Below are 21,036 nucleotides of genomic sequence, written 5' to 3' on the forward strand. Positions count from 1 at the left end.
AGAGACAGAGATAGAAAGATAATTATATTTGGAAACACCCACATCCAAAATGAAATACAAATTCTGAAACCTGCAAATAAAAAAAAAAGAAAGAAAGCCAGATATAGAGAAATGTATAAGCTTTCTGAAAAGTAGGACTACATAATACACTGTTATATTCTCAACCAAAGATTAACATGTTAGGAAAGGCTAGAAGTCACAAATGAGTTTCAACTTAATCCTGAATTTGCATAAGAAAATCAGAACTCTGTCCAACCTGCACAACACTTTATGATGTGATGAGGAAGGGCTGGGGATAACTAAATATAAGGCTTTTTTCTTTATAGATACTCCTAAATTCTCTTTCTAGAGGTTGCTTCTTTGCAATGAATTCCCTAATGGTAATATTAAGTTAGTAGCAGCCCCTGAAACATAATCAATAATGAGTGAGAACTTCACCTGATGGAGGTTTAAAAAAGAAAGTCTTGATTTTTAAAAGGATACAAAAAATAGCAACACCTGATGGTGTTTTACAGCTCCAATCAGCCCTACTAACGCAATCAGAAACAGGAAGATGCCCACAGCGATGACCACGCCCACTACGCGGAGACTGGAGATCAGTCCAAAGCCGATGCCCCAAGCAGCAATCCCAATAAGCAGCAGGCTGACCAGCTGTGGAGAGATGAAGAGAGGTTCAATTATACCAGCACTGTTCGGGTATTTAAAATCTTACTATCTTTTATACAATGGCAAGAGTCCCTCAGGATCCGTAGGGACTCAGTTTGAACCTGCCACCATATTCAAGTTTCATATAAAACGTTGTCACATTTGTATATAACTTCTAATATCCTCCTTTAAGCTTCAAACCACGTCGTATGACTTAGACTAGTCCAGGTGATGCCAAGGCTATGCAATGTTACTCTCAGCTGTCAGGAGAATAAGAAGAAGAAGAAAAAAAAAAATCTTGGCTTGTGAGGCAATTTTTGATCCACTTGGTTAAATCCATGAGTGTGAAACCCATTGCTAAAGAAACCCAACTGAAACACACAAGTTTCACTTGATAGTACTGTTCTAATTGATTTAACATACTCCTCAACTATGCTGTTTTTAAAAGATTAGCAATAGTCCAGAAAGCAACCATGGAGTCTCAGATGTTCTAGATTACGAGGCCTATACACAAGCAACTGTGAGCTGGCCCGGAAACAGTGCATGTAAAACTAGGCACCAACACATCTTGGTCCATCATTCCAATATGTTCATATGAAAATTACTTATCTTTTCCTTTACAATCCCGTTGGCCCACAGCCCCCTCTGTCCTCCTACTCCCCAAAAGGCTGAGCCAATCCTCTCTCCCCTGGCAAGCTGTGCTCCTTGCATCTGAAGCTATTGTTTTCTTCCTTGTACTACAATCTGTTCCCGCATCTGTATCTCCAGAAGCAATCTGAACATAAGTACTCCTATGTTCTAATCTCCATGTACCATAGAAGCTTATCAGAGCCTGAGCCCTGGAAAACTCTTGAAAATTGTTCCCAGAACTATTGTTGAAGTTAACTGTACTCAGTATCAAGTATATCAAAATATAGAGGGTCAAGGGACCATTAAAACCATCAAAATGAAAATAGCGTAGGAGAGGTCAGCTATTTAAAATGAAATGGCAGCTGAGCAAGAAGAAATCATGTCATATTCCAGTCATTTTATGTATGGGCTTATTAAACACTACCTGAGGAGTTAGCACACCTGTGTGTAAGTTAGGGCTTGCAAAACTCAAAGCTATAATTACTTCTTCTTTTAAATAATAAATAAATGATAAACCACAGTAGGGATTATAATTAACCAATAGAAGACATAGATGGCTTAATCAGGTGTCAGAGAAGGGACGGAGGAGGGTTTGGAGGGCAGAACAGAGCGCCTTCAGTGTACATGTGGTCAACTCTCTCCTGGGGTAAATCTCCTGGAGAAAAATCAAAATTCAAAACTACATTTTTCTAGCATCATATTGCCGAAAGGCCTGGTAAACTCAGTCCAGAAATAGATAAATTACTATTTGAATGTTTCCCCTGCTCATATGTATCATTGTTTAATGTAAAACAAAACACACTTGATAGGCATTGGTTTTTTAAAAAAGATATTTACATATGTAGAGATATAAACAAAACTGCTAAACATTTTGCATCTATTTGTATTTTTACCCAAAACATTTTCTTTTTTGAGTCGTAGTCAAAGAGCCAAAAACGTGTAAACAAAAGAAACCATCGGTAGGACCACAGAGCCAGTTTCAGATGACAGGGACCTGGTGACCTCCACACTGCACCTAGCATACAAAAACATTCTCTGGGGTTCTGTCTCCTTTCCTCAGCTGCTCTTGTCAGCTCTGTTCCTTCATCCCCTCAGAGTCACCTTGCAGTTTTACACAGTGCTGAGCTGAGAAAAAGTCATCTGTCCCTTCACAAGTGAGCTTATTTCTGACTTTGTAATGCCCAAACATAGCACATTTCCTTTCACAACCAGTAAAGGCAGCCTGAGGGAGGTGTGAGGAAGGGCCTCACCTCTGCCTGGTTCAGCATCATCACTGTATCTTAGCGCAGGCACAGAAGACAGTTCCCAAGAACACACATCAGAGGAGCTAGCTGCAGCAGTTAGGGGTCTCGAGAAACAGAACCAACAGAAAACATATGTATCTATATCTATTTATCAAAGAAAAATGAGGCTCAGACTAGAGAGATTTTTAAAATCTGGCCCACACAACTGGGATTAACAAAGCAGAAATCCGCAGGGTCCAGCATACTGGAAACTTGGCAGAATCGTTGGGAAAACTGCAGTGGATGTAAAGGCTTCCTACCCACACCATAGAGGGTAGTCTGATTTGCTTAATCAACTGACTGTAAACGCTGGTTATAATTACAAAGTACTTTTAAAGCAGTATCTAGATTAGCATTTGACCAACCAACTGGGGACCACTGCTTGTGTCGGTGGTAACACAGATGACTCACCCGAGCTGCTAAGATCAAGTTCTGCGTAGGATACTCGTTTACTAATTCAGGAAAAGCCATGAGACAAGACTACAAATCTGCATTTCATTTAACACTAAAAAAAAAAATCCTTCTGGGCTAGGAACATGGTTCAGCAGGTAAGAGCACTTGCCATACAAACCTGCCACCCAGGTCTGATCCCGGAACCTAGCAAAGTGCCAAATGCATCCTCTGCAACCTCAGCACTCCTACAAGGAGACAAGAGACAGGAGACAGGAGCATCAGTGGGAAGCGCTCAGGCTGAGTGGCATGGAATCCACTGCACAGCAACAGAAGCAAGACAGACACTACCTCAACAAGGGGAAGGTAAGAATGAATGCCCAAAAGCTGTCCTCTGGTCCACACGTGCACACTAGGTGACATACATGTATGTACACACCCATGTGCATGCAAGTACACACACACACATACACACACACACTAATAAAAATAAAACAAGCTGTTAAAACAAATATCATTTTGTACTGAGCTCACAGATTTAAAATACCACACATCTGCATTGAGGCAGCCATTCAAACAATTAAAATATATATGTGTGGCCAGGCATGGTGGCAATATGCCTATAATCCAAGCACTCTGAGAGGCAGAGGCAGGCAGATCCCTGTGAGTTCGAGGCCAGCCTGACCTACAAAGCAAGTCCAGCACAACCAGGGTATACAGAGAGACACCTTGTCTCAAAAAAAAGCAAAAGAAAAAATTATGGATGGATGGATATGTGTGTGTGTGTGTGTGTGTGTGTGTGTGTGTGTGAACATTCTTAATGTACTCTAACAAAGACCATAGGATGGATTGAGCTCATAAGCTTTTGCTCTGGAAGTCAGTAGAGAAATGAATGAAAGTTCACAAAAGGAGAAATAACTGCTATGTCAGAGGTTTCTATAAAGTATGTCACAGTATAATACAATTTAAAGGGGGCTGGAGAGATGTCTCAGTGGTTAAGAGCACCGCCTGCTCTTCCAGAGGTCCTGAGTTCAATTCCCAGCAACCACATGGTAGCTCACAACCATCTATAATGTGATCTGATGCCTTCTTCGGCAAATAAAGCACTGATATACAATAAATAAAATAAATAAATCTTTAAAAAATACAATTTAAAAAAATAAATAAACAAGTTGGGCATGATGGTGCACTCCTTTAATCCCAGTACTCAGGAGACAGAGGCAGACAGATCTGTGTAAGTTGGAAGCCAGCCTGGTCTACAAAGTGAGTCCAGGACAGTCAGGGCTACACAGAAAAATCCCGTCTCAAAATAAATAAATAAATAAATAAATGCAATAAGCCAAATAATGCAAAGAAAATATAGGCTCACTAAAGAAAGTACATTAAAGTACATTCCCTTTTATGAGAACAGGTGTCCCCTGACTCCCAGGTCCCTTCCAGACTCAAACTACCTTCTCTGACCACAGGACTGTACCAAGACGTTCAGCTCCAAAGGCCAATGTCCACAGCATGTGCATATCAGATTGGCAAAAGGGACTTTGAAGCTGGGATTAAACTCAGAATCTGAAAAAGGGATTATTCTGCATTATATGAATAAAACTTAATAAATCCCAGAATCCTTGCAAGAGGCAGAAGGAGGAGGCTCAGAGTCCGAAAAGGACTTTGCTGAAGGAAGCTGGGCGTAGCCTGAGAGGTGCAGCGATGGTGTGCTACTGGCATTGGAGGCAGAGGAAGAGGTTCTATGCCAAGGAATGCCAGACTGAGATGGTAGGAAACTCTCTCCCCTTCCCAGGAGAGTGCAGCTGAGCCCTGCTGCAGGCTTCTGACATCTGCTGGGGAGTACAATCTGTTGTTTTAGGCTACTACACTTGCAGTAATTTGTCAAAAACAGGAAACCACCAGGTTGTGAACGGTTGTCTCGTCAGAGTAGCGGGATCAGACTGAAAAGAGCATATTCCAGATGCAGAGTCCAAGATTAGCATGCAGTGTCTTTGAGGACAGGCACTACTTGGTTTACCACAGGCAGGGCTGAACTATCATGAATTATTCCTAGCTGCGCACGGTTGGGCACTTGGGAGGCTGAGGCAGGAAATTTTCTAAAAAATCAAGACCAGCCCCGACTATATAACAAGTAACAAGCTAACAGCCCAGACTCACAGTACAGAATATATGGATGGAGAGATGGTCCAACCGTTCAGAGGACCTGCTGGTACTCCAGAGGATACAGGTTTGGTTCTCAGTACCCACACTACAAATCACAACCACCTGTAACTCCAGTTCCAGGATATCGCCAATGCCCACATAGTGTGCCTATGTGGTGTACAGACACACATGAGGGCAAAACATATAAAAAAAATTAACTAATTAAAACATTTTTTTAGAGGCAAGGGTGGGTGTGGGAAGATGGCTCAGCAGTTAACAGCACTTGCAGCTCAAGCCTGAGTTTAATCCCTAGACTCCCCTGGGAGTCCTGGTGAAGGGAGAAAACACCTCTCAAAAATCCTCCTTGCACACACTCATACCACATTCTAAACATATGCAAATTAACTGGTTAACTAATTAAAAATCAACAGCAGTTCTTCCTGCTCAAGTATATTTTAAACAAATGAAAAACATTTTAACACACAAAAAAAAAAAAGCTATGGGAAATCCCATAGGCGCCCAAAGCAAGAAGAACTGAAAGGTCCCGTACCCCACCCCCCCAATCCCGGTCCAGACCCAGCTGGCAGGGGGCAGCCTAAGGAGGAAGGGGGCTGATAAGAGCAGGGTCTGATGGAGACTTTGGTTTTAGGCCACGCAGAATTGGGAAGTGAAACCTCCAGCTGGGGACTCTAGAAAATTTCTCATGGTAAAATACTGGGGAAGATGGCAAAGATTTCTGAGTATGTTCAAAAGTCAACTGAGAAAAAGAAACGTCAAGTCTCCTAGGCACTGAATTCCCCCCCCCCGCCCCCATGCACGCAGGAGTCTGCATGCCAGCCACACGATTTAGATGACAGCTGATCACCAGCTGTCATGACAGAGGCGGTGAAAAGAAACTCAGAGAAGCAGACTAAAACGACTCATGGGAGACATACACAAATCCCAACCCCCAAACCAGTCCCAGATTTTAAAATGACAAGCTTTGTTATCAATCGAAATTCCCAAAACACCTAAGAAAAAAGAAATCTAGGAAAAAGGTATAATAGTAGTAGGGCTCCTAAGAATCTGACACAACAGAGTGAGGTGAAGAATGGAATATTTAAGCCGAAGGAGGACTGAGCATGGTGGCACACATCTTTAATTCCAGTACTCAGGAGCTATAGGCAGGGAGAGCTCTGTGAGTTCAAAACTAGCCTGGTCTACATAATGAGTTCCAGGGCAACCAAAACAAAAAAAACAAACAAACAAAAAACTAAAATGATAAAAAATAAAAACAGAACAAGTGAGTCATATATTATAGACATGGACTTTAAAAGGAGCCAATACATCAAATCAAAAGAGAAGAGAGGAACAGCAGACATGCCAGTAAGTAAAGGCCACCACAACCTGAGTTCAAACCCAGGGCCCACACAGTGGAAGGAAAGAATCAAGGGCCACAAGTTGTCCTTTGACCTCCACATATGTGCGTAGTGGCACAAGTGCCTCTACACAATAAATAAATGTAATTTCAAAAAACTAGCTTTAAAATCGAGATCAGAAGGAGACACATAGACTAAAGCGAGAGCATGGGTGTAGCACCACACACTCAGGATCCCAGGATGTCAGATACAGAAGCAGACGGATCGGGAGCTAAGATCCTCAGCTAAAGAACAGCTTTGAGCGCAGCCTGTACTCCAACCATTCTGCCAAACAAACAAAAGGAACAAACATTTTTTTTTCCACAGAAGGAAAAAAAAAATCCACCAAACAAATTAAGTTTTAAGAACAAGAGGAAATCACACAAAATTCCCCCTTATTGGGGACACTCAACAAAACCCAGAGCTGTTCTGTGGAGCCAGCCTTCACCTGAGTCCTGTTCCCCACCCTCCCACCCCCACTCCAATCCCCCCCACCCCACCCCCCTCAACTTCCCCTCTCCAATGTCCTGAGCATAGTTTAGGCCTAATCCCTAGCCTTGTCACCCCAGTGAATAAAACCCATCCTTCTGAAAGGGGCCCCAATGTACTCTGCATCCTCCATCAATAGCAGAATCTACCTATGCGTCTTACAAATCTGTACAATTCAGCTGCTAAGTCCACAGGACTCTATCACGTTCTTTTCTGGGTCTATGGAATGCCTATTTAGTAAACCATAAAATGTTAATAGCACTTTCTTACATGTGTACCAACTCAAGCCTTCTGCTTTGCTTTCCCTTGTAAATTAGACCACGCTGCCTCATCCAGCCTCAGCGCTGCCTCATCCAGCCTCAGCGCCACCTCCCAAGCCTAGCAACTTAAGGAAGATATTTTTGTTAATCTTTCAAATAGTTTCTGCTGATCCCCCATCTGTGAGTCATCAAGTGCACTCGACATTCCTTCCTACACTTCACTTCCCCTGAGGAAAAAGGGAAGCCTGAAAACAAGAGATGTACACCTGAGGGCCACGGGCAAGAACTCACTGCCTCTTCACTCACGTCTAGCAAAAGTACTTCCGGTTGAGGTGACAGCTCAGTGGCAGTGCCTGCCCAGTGTGTTAAGGGCCTGAGTTAGATGGCCAACACAAAGAGAAAGAAACAAAATCTGAAATGGGAAACAAGGCACCACCTGTTGTCTCTCAGGCACATAGCAGCACAAACACACAAGTCTGAATCATCATTTGTAAGGGATATTCCTAAAAGTTAAAAAGAAAGAAAGAAACGTAGATTCAGTCCTCTGGTGCAAAGCAACTCCTGCATTGATTGCGGCAAACAGTGAAACTGCATGAACGTGAACTTATTTGAACTAATCAACTTATCTGATTAAAACCCAAAAACAGGGACTGAAGAGATGGCTCAGCAGCTCAGAGCACCTGCTGCTCTGGCAGAGGACCCAGGTTTGGTTCCCATACAAGAGCTCACAACCATCTGTATCCCCAGTTCTAGGGGACTCGAATAGGTGGATGCACGTACATACACGCAGGCAAGCCACTCATACACATAAAGTGAAAAAAAAAAATTAAATCTTAAAAAAAAAAAAAAAAAGAGGCTTAGGAGTCGATAGTGCTCTTGCAGAGGACCCAGGTTCAGTTTCCAGGGAACTCACAATGGGTCCAGGAAGCCAATGCCTTCTTCTTGCCTCCATAGGCCCTACATGCATACATGAATGTGTTCAAATCCACACTAAGAAACTTACACACACGTATAGATATAAATAAAAGAAAATCTTTAAAAACTAGTAGTAAAACAAAACCTAATAAATGAAAGTCTTTTAATTTAAATGATCTGAAAATCATATATGCACTTGTGTGTGACTGGTGTTTGTAACATATAGCTGAAGCCCACCAAATATTCTGTTAATTTTTCAAGCTAGAAATAATACTTAAAGATATTTAATGTACCTCCTAAGATAGGATTATCACTGTTTAACTTTACTAAAAAGAGCCTTTTCAATATAGTAGTGAGACGACTTATTTCTCAGCGGTGATAATTAAATGTTACCATTGGTTTACAGTTTTAAGGATAATGAGATTACATGTCCCAAGTTAGTAATCTAAAAATTACAGATTCGAATGAAAATAATCCTAGCTGCATAATTAAAAAGTCGGAGTCTGTCACTATACCTCGGTAGACAAAGCAACTGCAAAGATTCTTTTGTTCAAGAATAATAACAGTTTTCTTACGAAAGCAATTGTAATAAACGTAAATTTAGACCCATGACAAATAGTTTCCTTCCTCTGGGAGGCAGAAGGTTGATAAAAACAGATTATGGCTCTGTTAACTCCTGGAGAGGGGTGTTTTTATGAGCAGGAAGCACCAGCCTTTCCTGTTTTCTCTTTAAAACAAAGAAAACTTGATATATAAAAAGAGCTTTAAAGGGGAGTTAAAAGAGCTATGATGGAAAAGGCACACAACAGCAAGATTATGAAAATGTCCAAATCTAGCACAGCTTCCCCGAGGTAAATCCCCAGGGAGGGAAACAGTGATGCCACCAGGGCACCATGAAGGGACACAGCCATTCTCAGCCAAGGCACAGGACAGCACAGGACAGCTCAGTGACCTAACTGAAAACAGGGTTTTTAGAAGGCATCCAGTGGGATGTGGTCCTGCAGGTTGGGCCTCAAGGATGAATTCGAAGCTTCCTGGGCTGTGCACTCCGTGCCATGTGAGACTTTTCTCTACGTGCTGATGTAGTCAAGTGTCAGCCCCTTGATTTTGGACTTTTCCCCCTGCAGAAACTGTAAGGAGTATTTTTTCTTTACTAACTATACAGTCTGTTATATTGTTACAGCTAAAGAATATGGCAACAAAAGTAACATAGTAACAAAAGTAACACATAGTTACTTTTCTATCTCCATAAAGAAACACTGTGACAAACGCAACTTAAAAGAAAAAAAAAAGAGTCTATCCAGGGCTTACACTGTCAGAGGATAAATCCATGAACATCATGGTGGGAAGCATGACAGCAGACAGGCAAGCATGGCACTGGAGCAGCAACTGAGAGTTTACATGCCTATTAGCAGGTAGCAGGCAGAGAGAAAGATTATGTGTGCTAACTGGGAAAAGCCAGGGCTTTTGGAACCTCCACACTCACCCCTAATGACACACTTCCTCCAACAAAACCACACCTCCTAAGCCTTCCCAAACAGTTCCACAAACTGGGGACCAACTATTCAAATACATGTGCCTATGGGGGTCATTCTCAATCAAACCACCATAGACACTAATACGATGTTTAAGCTTTTCGAAGCCAGGAGGATTAGGTCATTCCCGTGGTGGCATCCTTCCTTTCTTGTTTTAAGTCTCTACTCCTAGGGTGTTAAAACACAAGATGTGATGGTCTGGAGGTAAGTCATTTACTCCCACTCCCCAGCTGCAGCCATCTTTAACTTCCTTAGAGGAGCCCTATACCCTTCAGGTGCCCTGCAGTCAATGAATACGTTGATTTTATGTTCCAGCCACCAGGCTAAATGCTTAGAGCAGAAGAGGTGGTCAGTGCAAACTGCTGGGCGAAGGGCTTCTCTCTGTTGCTCCTCAGTGGACTGGAGAAAGCATATTCTTCTATCTAGACATCATTTAAGGGAAAGCAACTCAGTCCAACCATGTTCCAGATTATTCTTCGTATATATAAAGAATACATAAAATTATATTCACCAAATATCCATGCCATTCAAGGACAAAACGAATATGTATGCGCATGTAATCCCAGCACCTGGAAGATAGTGGCAAGACAGGCACCTGATACTGGATGTCAGCCTGGTCTACATATTGAATTCCAAGTCAGGCAGGGTTACATAGCAAAGCCCTATCTCAAAAGGGGCAGGGGGTGGGGGGAGAAGGGGCTGGAGAGATGGCTTAGTGGTTAAGAACTCACTGGTCTTGCAGAAAGGACCCAGATTTGGTTCCCAGTACCCACATGAAAAATCAGAACCATTTGTAAATCCAGTTGTTGAGAACCTGATGCCCTCATCTGACTTCCTCAGACACCAGGCATGCACGTGGTACACAGACATACGTGCAGGCAAAATACTTAGACACATTAAATAAACATAAATTTAAAATAATTTAAAACGATAATAAAAACTAGGAGCTGGAGATATGGCTCACTGGTTAAAGGCACTTGTTCTTCTAGCGGAGCCAGGTTTGATTCTTAACACCCACAGGCTGGCTCCCAACCTCTAGAACTCTACTGTATGGGATCAGACACCGTCTTCTGGCCTCCACAGGCTCCTGTACACACATGGTACACATACACATAAAATACATAAGTACAAAGGAAAGAAGGAAGGCCTGTCGGCCAGCCGGCTTGGTGCACTGGTACACATCTTCAATCCCAGCACTCAGGAGGCAATCACGGGCAGAGCTCTGTGAATTTTAGTCCAACCACTGCACATAGCACCGTCAGGCCAGCCAGAGGCACAACCATGAATCATGTGCTACTCATCTTTTTCTCCAGAACCTTGTTTTCAATCCACCAGAAGTTGTCTTGGCCCTAACCCTTAGAACAGGCTGGGAATCTGTTTCCTTCCCTTTGGCTGACAACATTCCACCCCAAGCTTCGGTCACCCCAGGAACCTCGTACCTCCCCGGCGCGCCTCTACAGGCACGTCTCTAATCTGCTTCACTCCGAGGACACCACTAGTTAGGAAACAGAAGGGCTCGAGAAAAAGAAAATCCCCCACTCGCTTGGTTCTGATCTCCACGTCTCGCTGGTTGACAGCCAGGAATCTTGACATCACTAACCAGAATACTGCAAAAGAAGTACATTTCCCTTTCTCAGAAACTTCACAAAACTAGATTGTTACAATGACTGGGTGACCTATGCGTGAAGTTCCAGTGTCCTTATAATCTAAGGATCAAAGTTGCGTCTTCCTAGCATCCTCTGTATGTAAGCCCAAAGTACTTGGGGAAAAAAAAAAAAAAAAACCTCCTCCTCAAGAACAGAATTCTGTGGGTAAGCAACATAAGTAGAGCAAAACAGGCTAAACGTAGCTGCAGACTAAGTGTCTCCAAAGCCCCCAAGGCCACACACCAGTAACACACTTACGTATACCCTTTCCCAGCACCCACACTTGACTCCTCTGAGTTCATCTTGTCTTTGCAATATACCGGATAAATCAACTTTGCTTCCCTCTAACTTAGGAACTTCTCAGTGGTGGGCTTCAAGGACCAATATAGCTTTAGTGGTTTGGCTAATAGAGATATTACTACATGTATCTAATGCACACAACTAATCACATCTCAAAATATCAAAGTAATTTGACGAGCCAGGTGTGGTGGCACATGCTATAAACCAGTACAGGAGTAGCAGAAGCAAGAAATTATATTTGAACAGCTCAAGCTACACAGCAAGATGCTGGTTCAAAAATAAAATGAGGTGGGCATGGTGGCGCATGCCTTTAATCCCAGCACCTGTCCCAGGACAAGTGCATCTCTATGAGTTTGAGGCCAGCCTGGTCTTTATAGTGAGTTCTAGGTCAGCCAAGGTTACATAGTGAGACCTTGTCTCGAAAAGAAAAATAAAAAAAAAGAAAAGGAAGAAAGCAAAGCAAAATAAACTAGAACAGTTTTTAAATAATCATAACTTTGAAAAATGTTAAATGCAACCACTCAAAAGCAATTTCAGTAAAGAGATTTCCTTACCCGAAATAATAACCAGATTTGGACTTAAAAACTATAAAGCTAAATCTAAAATCCAGGAGCTGGGGATATAGCTTAGTTGGTAGAACTTGACTTGCATACATGAGGCACTGGATTTGATGTCTAGCACAACATACACACATTTTATTGTTTTAATGTAAAAATTATATTTCTATGTTTATAATCAACACATCTCAGCCATTACCCTTCCTTTCTCCCTTCCTTCCTTCCTTCCTTTTTTGTTTTTTTTTAAGACAGGGTTTCTCTGTGTAGCCCTGGCTATCCTGGAACTCTGTAGAACAGGTTGGCCTCAAACTCACACTATCCTCCTGCCCCTATGTCTTGAATGCTGGGAGTAAAGGCATGTGCCCGCACTCCCACCCCAGTCATTGTTTTCTTACAGGTAAAAGACGATTGTTTTTATTTATGGATATGAACCCTCCTTTCCTGGAGCAAGTTGACTCAATAGCAACAGGTATATGTCAAAATCCCAAAGCCTTGAAAATCTCTGACTATAACACACAGGTTTATAATTCAACATTTTCAAGTAATTCACCTTCATACTTAACGCTATAGGGTCTTCATTCTATTTCTGCAGTACATGTAAGTGTTTTATACACACTAAACTATTTCCTCTTAACCACAATTCCATGAGGGAGGAATAAAATTATCATCAATTTTCAAAAAAAGAGACTGGAGATCAAAAACAAACAAACCAATCATGCTGTTTGGTTTAGGGGTAGAGTTGGAAAAGATGAGTTCCTGACGAAATCCAGTGACATTTTTCTATCAGTTAATGACGTATTTTTTTTTTTCATTCTATTGTAAAATATACTCCAATTTTGTTTTTTAATTACACTTATCTATTTATGTATTCATTCCTTGTGGTGGGTATAGTACACACACACCATTGTGCACATATGGCAGTTAGACAGCTTGCAGGAATCGGGTCTCTCCTTCCAAGATGATCCCAGGGACAGAGCTCAGGGCCTCAGGCTCCTCCTTACCCAGCATTCTTATTTTAGACATGAAAAAAAAAATCAGTCATCTCTTATGTTTCAGAATGGTAGAAATCAACATAATTTTTGAGAACTCTTTTCAAAACAAGCAAAGATGTAGAGCAGCTGTACTCAACCTGTGGGTCGAGACCCCTTTGTGTGTTCAACAACGTAAGACCACTGCAAAACACAGCTGTTTATATTGTGATTCATAACAGTAGCCAAACTACAGCTATGAAGTAGCAACAAAAATAATCTTATGGCTGGGGGGTTGGGTCACCACAAAAATGAGGAACTGTATTAAAGGGTTGCAGCACTAGAAAGGTTGAAAAGCACTGACCTAGAAGGCAAAACTGTAAAATGGACTAGTTACCAAGAAGAAAGTAAAAGAACTAGGCAGGCACAGGAAGGGATGCCGGCAGTCCTGGTATCGGGAGGCTGAAGCAGGAAGATAGAAAGTTCAAGGCCAACCTGAGCTAAACAGACAGTCACGCCTCTCAAATTAAGACAAAGAGAAAAACCTGGGAAGATTTCAGAAGAATGAACACGAACACACACACACACACACACACACACAACTATAACTTCTGAAATTTCTGTTTTTAACTTTACAAGCTATTTTCTGAAGTTAAAACCCATATTTATTAAACCATTTATATTATATATCAAACCATGCCTAGAGTTTCAATAAAAAAATGATTATTAATGATATCATCCATATATATATATGGCCATGCAATTCTCTTTTTTGTTTGGGCTGGGGATAAGAAACGGTCTCTCTACACAGCTAAAGTTGTGCTCATACCTGTGGCCCTTCTCTTCCCTTAGCCTCCCATGTGCTAACTGGAATGTACCACCACACAGGAGATAGCAGTGCAACTTTTTTTTTTTAAGTCTGTTAAGACAGGGTCTCTCTGTGCAGCCTTGGCTATCCTAGACTTGCTTTGTAGACCAGGCTGGCATCAAACTCACAGAGATCCGTCTGTCTCTGGCTCCCGAGTGCTGGGATTAAAGGCATGTACCACCACACCCAACTGCAATTTTCTTTTAATTTTTATTAATTTATGTATCTGTGTGTACGGGGGAGGAATACACATCATAACGTATGCATAAAGGTGAGAGGACAACTTGGAGGAGTCATTTCTCTCCTTCACTATGTGGGTTCAGAGGGTCAAACTCCTCTTGCCACGGTCCTTTCTTTGCCTCCTTTCAGCACAGCAGGGCAATTCTGAAAGGCCAGAGTACAGTAAAAACATTTTTGGTCATATTTTTCTATTTAATTCTATTTTACAAATCATCTACTCAAATATTTTTCTTAAAGTTAAATTCTCTTTTGTAGTTAGGCACAGAAAATGTATCATAAACTTTCAAAATGCAGGGCTAGGAAAATAAGTCACTGGGGGATCATGTGCTCGGCATGGGTAAAAGCCCTGGTATTAGTTGCTAGTGCCAGAACGAAGAAACAAATTTCAAAATGTTACATATTTTGATATATTTACTTCATTTCTTACAATTATCCCATAAGTAACTGTATATTTTTTTATAATTGTTTTTCAACATTTATCAAAATGTTTCCAATTAAAACATTTTCAGAGGCTGAAGAGATGACCTGGTGGTTGAAGACACTTGTTGCTCCTGCACAGGATCCAGGTTCAATTCCCAGCACCCAACATTATGCCTCCCAACCGCCTGTAACTGCAGTCCCAGGGTATCCCATGCCACTTCCAGCACTAAGCACTTACATGGTACCCAGACGTGTTTGCATATAAACACATATGCATAAACATAAATAAATAAATAAATAAACACAGTACTGTAAAAATAAGTCACATCACAGAACATGGGAGTAGGTTTCTGTCACCCTGCCATTTAGGGAGCTGTGTGAGTGGTTTTGAATATAGGACACGCTAGAGTGAGAGTTTTTGAGATTACTTGCCAAAACGAAGCATCAGGAACTTCAGATAGAGAGGACTCTGAAATGTCAGTTTTTGCTGGGAAATCTGAATGGCTGGCATCATAGCTAAATATCTGAACCCTTCTCCAGCTCTTGCTGTGAAACCTGGAGACAGTTTTAAAATGCTACCAGTAGGGTTATTTAAATTCCAGACAGTGTGGGCAATTCTGTTTCCTATCTGAAAGTAAAACTTATCCTTTTACCCTTAAAATTTTGGAATTCTATATTAATAGGAACTTTCATATTTGGTTAACCATTTTAATAAACTGCTAAATAACTGAAAGAAAAAAGAAGCTGAGACAGGAAGATTTCAAGGTTAAGGGCACCTGTGGCTCCACAGTGAGCTCAAAGCCAGGCTGGACAATACCCTGGCTCAAAATAATAAGTAATGCATTTCCCAAATTAATTTTAATTTAGGTTTGTGTCCTGAAGATATGAAAGAGACTCCCAAACTATTTCTTCATCTCCTCAATTCAAACTCCCCTTCCTTATTCCTAACTCAGAAAGAGTTTATGCAGTACTAAACGTTATTGTGTGTACCTAGATCCGTCATATAGGGCGAGAGGTGCCTTCTATGCGTATTCATTCAATGTGTATTAATGTCCCATGGACTTCAGTAGAGCGCAAGATGTCCAAAAGTTTATTGGCAGGACACAGTCCTCGAGATCATGTGCGATAAATGAAGCACAGCCTCATCAAACAGACTTACTGTAGAGCCCTGTTTGGTTTGCTACTGCATTTCCAGGCTGAGGCCAATGTCATCACACAGAAGGCACACAACCAAAACTGTTGACTAAAGAACTTCGTCATCTTTAAATACAGGAAGTTCGGAAGCATGAGGCTCTCACGCTTACAACATCCAACACCGAGTGGGCTTCCTCTTCTCCCCGACACTTAGACATTGTTTACGGACACTACAGTAACCCCAGGTTACCCCGGTCCTGGCGATCTCCTCAGTTAAAAGAAGCAAGGCAGAAAAGAACAAAAAGCAACCATTAACCACCATAGGGTCACTGGATCCCCGAGACAAATTAGGGGATGTTCCTCCCAACTTGTTTTAGGGCCTTGCTCATAGTGACCTCATTAGATCACTTGGAGATGCACACAGCTTAGCTGAGAGTCCGAAGTTCCCTCAGGAAATGGTTCAGAGCAACAGCAATGACGGCTAACGTGGGCACCCTCCTCTTCTCCACCTCCTCCTTCCAACCTGCAACTCCCACAAGCACTCATGCTTCTAATCTAGCCCTCTCAGAAATGACCTCATATCTAATCCCGCAGCACTGAGCACAACTTGGAGACAGTTACCAGGGCCAGCATAGAACCTACGGAGGATCTTTTCACTCCTGTCTTTTAAAAAGGACCCCTAGTCCCCAAGTTCAACTCTGCCAGAAATCGCATTTTTCTCTTCATCTTAAAATGTGGAGGAAGAGACCAGGGAAGACACAGATGTTAATGTTTAACTAAATGTTAAAAATCTAGTCCAACCTTATGTTTTCATTCACCTCCCTTAACACAGACACATTTACTATATTATAACCTATTTGCAATGCTTAGGGGGCAATGTTTAGTTAATAAGATATTTTAAGAAATGTTCCTTTATCCAAAACAGTCTAGGACTTTAAAAGGCTAGCCATATGTATAGTCCCATGAATTTCCAATTAATTAGGCTTTACGACATATCTGATAAAAATCAATAAAACACTTTAGAGGTCAGTAGTTTAGGACAGATATTAAATAATATTAGCATATCCCTTTAGGGTCAACTTTTCTTTCTCCAGGCTTTCATGCCATGCTGCAGATACAGCTAGAAATAACATATCTCGAAAGCAATATTACTTGATTTGAAAAAAGAAGCGTCCTGTTTTTATAAAATATATACGTTGCACATTGATGTAATCAGACAGGCAAAGCAGCACAGAGGCAGCCACTGTACTTTGTGTAAGCAAACGCTATACGATGGAGAATCAGGGAAACAGGTGACTAAATCTTTGAGGGAGGGGAGTCAAGGTACAAAATAGAATGTGACGTTCTAAGCAGATCATTCATGCTAATCAGAGAAAAACGGTTCAAGAACGGATGGGAATTTACTTAATAAGCAGTATGGTAAGCATGCCTCACATCTGACAGGTGAATTTTGATATGAAACTTGACATGCATCTCCCTTCACAAGGAGCTGTATCACTGAGTGTTCCCGAAATTTTCCAAGTATACCATTTGTGAACATGTTGACTGGATTCCTAAGAACTAGCCAGAAAAAGCATACGCCATCAATGCCTATTTCTGGCCTGCCTTCAAAGCTTTGCCATCATGTTCAGACATACACCAAAAAAAAAAAAAAAAAAAGGTAAAATGACCCGGTGTGTCTGCTTGTCTATCTACAAGCGGCCTCTCTTGTCCATAGATGTAACCTAAGCTGGCCCAGATGGCCTGGCTCTGCTAATGCAGCGGAGCTGGGTTTGTTTTCAGGGTGGGTGCTGCTGCAAGCACCAGGTGTATTTATAGAAGAGAGCAAGTCTGCGATGGAGCAAAATGACCAAAGGAAGTTTCTTCCACGCATTAGAGGCAGCTTATGGAAAGGCCTAGATTCCACAGCTTGTTTCCAGTCCAGACTCACCGACTACCAGCTATGAAAACTTATTAAAGCCATTTTTTGTCTTTATCGTTATAAAATTTAGGCAACTCTACTTGCTACAGACAAATAACAAGTGACAAATGAAAAGGCTGGGGTGTAGAAGGTTTGCAATAAACGACATCTTGTCTTCCTCCTGTTCAGCCAGAATTACGCCTCAAAAACCAAAGCGAGCTATCAATGTTGAAACTGGCAGGCATTAAAAACAACAACAACAACAACAACGAAACTGGGAGGCATATGCTGATAAACAGGGGTTAAAAAACAAAATTAAATGACTTAGGTGGAAGATTATACACTGAAGTACTTCGCCTAAAATGGAGTTAGAGTATCGATAAAGAGGGAGGAAGACCGCATGGGAAAAGCATCAAGTTGCAGGAACGTCAACAAAGAGACTTTATGTAAGCACAAAACAAACTTCGGAAGCCACGGATATCCTGTGAACCCGCTCGATGGCTTCCATTCAAAGGACAGCTCCTAGAGCTGAGCCAGAAGCGCGCCATCCACAGGCCGCCTGGTCCATTCCAGGCCATCCTATCCCGCAAAACTGTCCTCTAAGCCCGGCTCTCCAGCCTCTAAACACGCTCCAGATGGAGCCGGGAGCATGCTGCTGGAAGGATTGGGGTGGGAGAGTCGGGAGGGACCGGATCGTGGGAAAGAATGCAAAGGTGAAGGGCTGTAGAGAGACTGGCAAGGGGCGAGCACCACAATGAAGGACAGGCGGAGACTGCGACAAGAGAGCTCGGGGTCCCCGGCGGGGGATGCGGGCGAGGCTGGGACGTGGGAAGCCCGCAAGGGGCGCGGGAAGGGGCACAGACGGCCACTCGGGCGATGAGGAGGCCGGAGGGCCCCGTAGGTGCCACCGGGTGCGGGCTACTCACGGTGTATAGCAGGTTGAGCGCGCACAGGCAGTTCTTGGAGCACGAGAAGCCCCCGCACACCATCGTGGCGCGTGGACAAGCGGGCGCCTGAGAGTTGAGGCGTCCTCCGCAGGATTGGGCGGATAGCCGCTGGATCCTGGCCTCCAGGGACTGTGTCCGGGGCTGGGTTCGGGGTTCACCCTCGGGGTGCAGTGCCGCGCCCGCAGCGGCTCCCACCCGCTCTGCCCTGCAACCTGCGGCGGCCGCAGCTCCGCCGATCGCGCGCCCCGCCCCGCCGCCCCGCCTCGCCCTGCACTCTGATTGGCCACCGCCAGGGAACAAAGGTAGAAATATGCAAATCAATGCGCTCAGCAGACCCAGATCCGGGAGAGGCGGGGCAGCTCTGCAGAGGAGGAGGGGGCCTAGACCGCTGGGAGGGAGTGGGGCCTCAGGCTCGTGACAGTGGCCCCGGTGTCATTTCCCAGGGAGCAGGTGAGCAGCAGAGGGCGGGGCTCCACGCTGGCAGGAGCAATGACAGCACCTCTCTTCATTCTTGCCCCGTGGGTGACGTGGCACCATTTTGAATGAGATGATAAAACAAATCGAAGCACCTGGCCTCATTTGAATGAGAGAAAGAAGACAAGAATGAAAGATTTACAGAGAATGAGGGTGGAGGCAATAAAAGGAAACACAATAAGTGAAAGACTAAAAGGAGCAAACAAATGCCTGTTTCTCAACACAGGTAAGAAATGTGGCCTATAATTGTGACAGATTTCAGGTCAAGAGGACTTATTCTACAAGGATTTGAGAAATACTAATAAACCTTGTGAATACATATGTACAAAAGAAATCAAGTATCTTTGTTCTTGCAGTAGGGTCCTGGATTTTACAGCCTTACTCTTGCATAAATAAGAGCTGAGGAAGTCTTTCAATAACAGATGCAGTTAATTGATCATCACTTCATTTGCTGCATCTTGAATCTAATTCTTCTTCTCCAGCTAGAATATAAGAGGTATAACGAGCACTTTTTGACAGAGCTATGCATAGAATGAAGTGTCGTACCAGACGTGTTTTAAGCAGTCAATACTGAGTTCCAGCTGTTAAGCCAGTAGTAAAGGCTTGGTTCTTCTAACAATAGAATGGTATTTTCTAACAATAGAAGATTTTTATAAAGAGATTTTCAATGGCCCAAAGAGTTGGCTCAGATGTTAAGGGTATTTTCTACTCTTTCAGAGGCCCCCAGCACCCAAATGGCACTCGCAGTGTCTGTAAGTCCATCCCAGGGGGTCTGTGCCCTCTTCTGACGTCAGCAGGCATCACGCATTCACGTGGTACACACGCGTACACGCAGGCAAAACACTCATGAGCATAAAATACTCAAGTAAATAGTTCTTTAAAAGGAGATATTTTCAAATGTACTGTACATTTTGAGCCTAAATTTCACATTGTTCTGTGAATGTATGTATCAAAAACAAACAAAAAAAAACAAAAACAAAAAAAAACCACATTAATTTAAACAAGTTAATTAAGATAATTTCTCTTCAAATATTCTAGCCTTTTTGTACCTCCTTTAACCTCACCATACAAACACTTGTGGGTTCTTTATCTTTTGTAATCCTTCTTAATCTTGTATGTACTCCCAGGAACATTTTTTTTTTTTTTTTAATTAGCATGGGAAACAACCTCAAGTCCAAGCTATACTTTCCATTTTCCTTTTTCTTTCTTTCTTTTTGTTGTTGTTTTGTTTTGTTTTTCAAGACAGGCTTTCTCTGTGTGTCCTTGGCTGTCCTGAACTGGCTTTATAGATCAGGCTGCCTTGAACTCACAGAGATCTGCCTGCCTCTGCTTCCTTGAGTGCTGGGATTACAGGCATGCGCCACCTCGACCAGCCAAGCTATACTTTTTATACTCTACTTTTCTCTTTAACATCCAGAACTTTAAGCCGTCTATGGTGGTACATATCTTAATTCCAGTACTCTGGAGGGAGAGGCAATCAGATCTCTGTGAGTTCCAGGCCAGTCAATGATGCATAGTAAGATTCTGTTTTAAACTAAATAAATAAAAATAAATTCAGAATTTTATAAGGAAGTGTCAACAAGAAAGTCTGAGATACCAACACCAATGCCTATCAAAATAAACAGTGAACAATTTTCAGGGTGCAAATAAATGCTTCAGTCTCAACCTTTTCTTTTCTACATACGTCACACTTTTTTTAAAATTCTGAAAGATTTGAATGGACAAGAAATTTGTATTTGGGAGCCAAGCTTGATAGTACATACCTATAATCTCAACACTGAGAAAGCAGAGGCAGGAGCATTATGTGTTGGAGACCAGTCTAGACTAAATAACAGAATCTACCTCAAAAAAAAAAAAGAATGAAGACAAACTTGGAGAGATTGGCTCAGCAGTTAA

General features: G+C 42.3%; 1 protein-coding gene across 1 annotated transcript in view; it reads right to left on the minus strand.

Annotated features, from left to right (window-relative positions):
* Positions 1 to 18,862, minus strand: part of Tspan13 (tetraspanin 13) — a 31,271-nt gene extending 12,409 nt beyond the window's left edge. Inside the window, exons 1-2 of the mRNA XM_051145000.1 lie at positions 18,646 to 18,862; positions 484 to 651 (exon numbers count right to left, since the gene is read on the minus strand). Of these exons, the coding sequence (XP_051000957.1) occupies positions 484 to 651; positions 18,646 to 18,708 (231 nt within the window). The 5' untranslated portion in view covers positions 18,709 to 18,862. The remainder of the gene's footprint in view (positions 1 to 483; positions 652 to 18,645) is intronic.
* Positions 18,863 to 21,036: the final 2,174 nt, after the last annotated feature.

Source organism: Acomys russatus, chromosome 1 (genome assembly GCF_903995435.1).
Source record: "Acomys russatus chromosome 1, mAcoRus1.1, whole genome shotgun sequence".
NCBI classification, from domain to species: Eukaryota; Metazoa; Chordata; class Mammalia; order Rodentia; family Muridae; genus Acomys; species Acomys russatus.